This window comes from Notechis scutatus, chromosome 4, assembly GCF_049901735.1.
Source record: "Notechis scutatus isolate UNSWTSFEM ecotype Mainland chromosome 4, rNotScu1.2, whole genome shotgun sequence".
NCBI lineage: Eukaryota > Metazoa > Chordata > Lepidosauria > Squamata > Elapidae > Notechis > Notechis scutatus.
The window spans coordinates 142,952,131-142,957,914 of NC_142012.1; the positions used below are offsets into that span (position 1 = coordinate 142,952,131).

A 5,784-nucleotide genomic window follows, 5' to 3' on the forward strand; every position below is an offset into this window, starting at 1 on the left:
TTAGGCATCGTAGCATCTCATTCTATGACTCAGTGACAGAAATAATTCTTATTCTAATTGCATAATGTTTGTTTAATTTAAAAAAGCATGCATGTTTTTTTTAAAGTTCCTTCTTACATTCTCTGGTTATTGAAAACCTTTTTTATGTGTGTAATCAGCTCAAGCAGAACTTTATAAATTCATTTTGTTCCTTTAACTATGGGACACTTGGCTAGTTTCTAGTGGCTCACTGAAGACAAATAATTATTTCATTATTTCAGTGTTCTCAGAATGAGTTTTGCAACACTTCTGCTACAGTGGAACTGCCTACCTAGCTCAGTCCAATAAACTTCCAGTAACTACTGAATCATTAACCACTTCCAATACAGTATGAAAATCAGGCAGAGTCTTGTCTGGGGCTCTTTTCATAATATCCTGGCTCATCCCACAGAACATGGTCAAGACATATCTTGTAAGGATAATACCCATTCTACAGAATGGTAAGTTGCCTTAAAGGAAAAGGAATCAAATCAAATAATTGATAGTTTATTATCTTGAATATTGTGAGAACTTTTCAGTGCTTTGTATTTATAACTGTGTTTAGATATGAATGTTTATATTCTTAAATTAATGGTATCAGTTAAAAACAACAATCTTATCCTGATTATTAAACAACTAAGTAAACAATTTTGCAAAATAAAATAAAATACTGCTTTTTATATTGATATTAAAGTCTGTTTCCTCAGTCATAATGATTATGCAGTTTGAAATTATTTTATTAATGAAATTATTTGATAATTTTATATTGAAACTATATCAATATATCCCTAATTTAAACACACACACACACACACACTATTTTAATCCATGCCTTTTCTGGAATTGCCTTCTTCTTTAAGAAGATTCATGTGTAATTTTCAAAAGTAAGGCATCGTCTATGGTGGCTTTTGTATGCAATTCATACCAACTTCTTTTCTCAGTTATCTCAGAATTGATAGTTTGTTCCTTTTCTTTGGTCTTGTTAAATTTAGACTGGATTGGCCACATTAATTCTGACTAAAATCATATACTACTGTTAGCTGATTCAAGTCTGATAGAGTTCAATGGAACTCATCTACATTTGACTGGTAGACAAATAATTCTGATGACATTTTCAATTGAGTTTATTGCAGAGTTTAAGGTTAAAATGCCTGACAGATTATCTTGATGGTACTTGAGGCCAGATGATTATGTTAGAGTTTACTGAATTATTGTGGGATTTCAATACACATTATCATGGTAATTTCTGGAATAACTGTAAAATACCTGCCGGTGTTGGCAATGAGTTGGATGAAGAATTTAAACTGAATCTGTGAAAGATAGATACTGTGGGTAATTACAATTTTTGAAAGATAGTAGGTCTACTATTCATTCTTTTACAATAAGCCTGAAGTCTGAAGGAATATCTGGATGTGAATCTCAATTTGCGCTGGCTGAGGAAACCCATAGAATCTCCTATTATCAGTGTCAGCTAAGACATGTTTTATCTTGGAAGGAAATAATCTTAAAAGTTCTAATCCGCAGGCATTACAGAGTTACTATGTAGTAGATTATAACAAAATTACAGTGTTGGAAAGGACCTTGGAGGTCTTTTAATCCAATCCTCTGCTCAGGCAGGAAACCTTAGACCATTTCAGACAAATGGTTATCCAATCTCTGCTTTAAAACGTCCAGTGTTGGAGCATTCACAACTTCTGGAGGCAAGTTTTTCCACTGATTAATTGTTCTAACTGTCAGGGAATTTCCCCTTAGTTATAGGTTGCTTCTCCCCTTGATTAGTTTCCATTAATTGCTTCTTGTTTTGCCTTCTGGTGCTTTGGAGAATAGCTTGACTTTCCCTTCTTTATGGCCACCTGTTAAATGTTGGAATACTGCTATCATGTCACCCCATGGTAGCATCATGGGCTGCCTTTGTATTTAGTCCCAAAATTTAATTGGTACAGAATCCAGCAGCCAGGGAGATATTATATTGCATCTTTCCTAAAAACATTGCTTTAGTTGTTTCTTTTTTTTTGCTCCACCAGAAGTTCAAGATGCAAGTTCCTAGCAGCCTTTAGTTCATCACAACGTTAGGTGACAGCAAATCATAAGTGTTTGTTAATTCTTAACATATCAGTCACTACATTTATTGGCTCTAGTCTTAGTCATAAGCAACGATTTTTCCCCCATAACTTTAATTTAAAAAGGACATTATCTGTTTACAAATATGCCATGGGAAACAAAAAGAAGATTCAGAGAAGCTGCAATATACAGCTGAAAAGATCTGAATGACACTAGGTGGCAACAAACAGAATTTTATATATCCATGCTATTAAATTGGCTTTTGGACTTTTGCAGACCAAATTTGGTAGTTTTATTTTAGACATTGAACCAAATAAATAAGAGAAATAGGAGGACCTCCTTTTTCTTGAGAACAGTTTATCATTTAAATGTGAGTAAAGACTATCTTGAGATCAAATATTCACAAGACAAAATAATAAAATAAATAATAAAGCCCAGTTGCCTCCAGAAAAAGCACCTTTGGAACAACCATGACCTGGATGAGTGAGAATCTCTATAGAATAATAAAAATATCTTTAAAAAAAAAAAAATCATTATTTATATCCATTTTATATTTTCAGGACACAAATGTCACCAGAGACTGCATGAAGCTACCTGACCATCTGGAAAAATATTATCTTACCACCATGTACTCTCTTGAATTCATCTTTGGCTTCATTGGAAATGTTGTTGTTGGTTTGGGTTCACTTTTCTACTGGAAGACCTGGAAAAGTGGCAACATCTACCTGATCAACTTAATCCTGTCAGATTTATCTTTCCTTTGCACGCTTCCACAGCTAGTGTCAAGTTATTCCAAAGGAACAGATGACAACATGTGGTGCCAATTTAACAGAATTATCCTCTTCTTTAATTTGTACACAAGCATCCTTTTCCTGACCTTTATAAGTATTGACAGGTATCTGCTCATAAAGTACCCCTTCAAAAATCACTTTCTGCAGAAGAGAGCCACGGCTATTGTTATCTCAGTAGCCATATGGATCTGGATTTTATTGGAACTATCTCCCATATACTACTTCATCACTGCTCAGAACAAAATCAACGGCAGCCAATGTTTAGATTATGCAAGTTCACAAGATGCCATCCCCAACCTCATCTATAGCCTGATCTTGACAGTCACTGGGTTTATAATCCCATTGTGCATCATGTGGTTTTTTTACATAAAGACTCGTGCTCTCCTTATAAGCCACAGTTTGCAGGTCACTACCACTCTGACACTTGAGAAGCCTCTCGTGTTAATCATTATGGCAGTGAGTATTTTCTCACTTCTATTTGCTCCCTATCACATCATGCGCAATGTTAGAATTGCCTCCCAAGAATCATCATTCTGGAACCCTTCTGAATGCACAAAGAACCAGATTAAAGCTGTTTACACAATAACAAGGCCTATTGCCTTCTTGAACAGTGTAATTAATCCCATCTTTTATTTCTTAATGGGGGATCACTTCAGAGAGACGCTTGTGATCAATGTAAGACATTTCTTAAAAAGAATTCTACCTTGCTATAAATGAAGTTTTGAGGAAGCTTTGAGCAAGATGGAACACATCAGATTGCTAGTTTATGGGGTACAAGCTACAAGTTTTACTAACAATCTGTCAATTGTCCATGAACTCAAGTGGATTCTAAATGTGGATCTCAAATTCTGTTGTTTTCTTCAAGTATTTCATCCCAGCTTGAAATATTATGGCGCGTGTTTGGATCTCATTAGGTGGATAAAAGGCCAGATATTATTACCATCTTAGTGACTTTCATCAGTTTTTGTGTGTTGCATCTGCAACTTCCTTTTTCAGAAAGACATACACTTGAAATGGTGTTCCATGCTAGCTGAATCCCATTCAAGCTGGATTACTGGGGTATGTTGTACTGCATGTGGACTGCCTCTGAAGAGAAAGTTAAACTCATGCCTAATATAACTGCCAGTGGTGGTGTATTAACTATTAAGCAGACTAAGCACATGCTTAGGGCACCAGGCCCAAAGGGGACACCTCAAAGTTGAGAATATAGCTTCTTTTGTACAGTATGTGAGTTTTGTCAGTGCTTAGGGCACCAGTGAGCCTTAATCCACCACTGACTGCCAGAGTTAATTAAAATAGTGGCATTTTAAAAATGACCCAAGGAGATTGGGTCATTAGTGGAAGATTACTGATTGCTAAAGAGAGGTTTGTATGGTGAAAAACAGGATACCCATTTCAAGTATTTAAATTATAAATGCAAGAGTATTAGATTATGGGAGAAGTTCTTCAAATTTCTTTGAAATAAGAGAATTAAAGCAAATTCTCTTTCATGCAATTGTATTTTGAACATTGACAGAAAAAAAAACCAGGAGGTTGTCTCTACTGTGTAGTAATTAGCCTTTAAAGGTCTAAATAAATTAGAACCAGTTATCTAAATAACTTTCATCATATACCTCTCAATCAGCTGACCTCCTGAGTGTTTTTTGAGGATTAGACAAACGATTACTAAAAAGAAGGATTTTTCTGCGATGCACAGAATTCAGGGAAACTTTATAGGCATTTTCCAGAATTGTCATTACTGTAATTTTTTGATGTTAAGCAAATCACTGTTTCATAATTTTAATAGAATCTGGGATCCTTGCCTTTTGGTTTGTCTGCATTTTTTTTATATGAGCTTGTTTCATACATATCAGGTGCCAGTGTTTGTTACTTTACCCTGAGCCTATGATTTTTCATGGATTGCATAGAAGAGCACTCTAAATGTGAAAAATAGGATATTTTATATATAACTTGGCATATTTGTACATTTGTTTTTTATCTATTTTCTTAAATAAATCTTGTTGAAAATAAGATTTCTTCAGTTCAGTGACACCATTTCAACAACTGTTCTTTGCTTTTGGTATCTGAAGATTGAAAATTAAGTTTTAACTCTGAATCTTTTTATAACTCTCTGTCCCTCTTACATCCAAATTTAAGAATCAGGGGTAGATCTAACCAGAGGTGGTATTCAGCAGGTTCTGACCACTTCTGGAGAACCAGTAGTGGAAATTTTGAGTAGTTCAGAAAACCGGTAGCGAAAATTTTGAGTAGTTCGGAATACCACCTCTGACTGGCCCCTCCTCCATCTATTCTCTGCCTCCCGAGTCCCAGCTGATCGTCTGGGTCTTCTTTTGTTGCCCTGCACAGGAGAACAGAGCTGGAAAGCAGGTTAGTGGGGTGGGGAAAGAATTGGATTTTGCAGTAACCTTCCCCAGGAGTGGGGAGAGAATGGAGATTTTGCAGTATCCTTCCTCTGGAGTGGGGTGGGAATGGAGATTTTACAGTATCCTTCCCCTGCCACGTCCAACAAGCCATGCCCACCAAGCCATGCCACGCCTACCAAGCCACGCCCACAGAACCGGTAGTAAAAAAAATTAGAATCCCACCACTGGAGCTAATGTACTGGTAATACCACTTTTTCTATCCAACCAAACTTCTTCCTTATCACTGAATTTCAATTTAAAAAAAAAAAATTAAATAATGAAAACTGACAGTTAATCTCTAAATGCTGCTAACACGCTCACTTTTTAAAACATATTTGTTTATCAAATGCATTGGCGTGCATTAGCATTCTTAGAAAATAAAAATGACTGCAAATTAGAACCTGCCTGAGGGAGATGGGGGGGGGGGAGAGTGTTTAAGAAGTGTGAAATCTAAAATAAATAAATAAATAATTGCTATATTAATAAGTATATGTATCGACCCTGAATAAAAA

The 5,784-nt window shown here is 35.6% G+C and overlaps 1 protein-coding gene across 1 annotated transcript; it reads left to right on the forward strand.

The window, feature by feature from the left end:
* The first annotated feature begins 242 nt into the window (after positions 1-242).
* Positions 243-4,819, forward strand: SUCNR1 (succinate receptor 1). Its single transcript, XM_026668155.2, has 2 exons — positions 243-479; positions 2,640-4,819. The coding sequence occupies exons 1-2, from the start codon at positions 477-479 to the stop codon at positions 3,585-3,587; spliced, it is 951 nt and encodes a 316-aa protein (XP_026523940.1). The 5' UTR covers positions 243-476; the 3' UTR covers positions 3,588-4,819.
* The last annotated feature ends 965 nt before the right edge of the window (positions 4,820-5,784 follow it).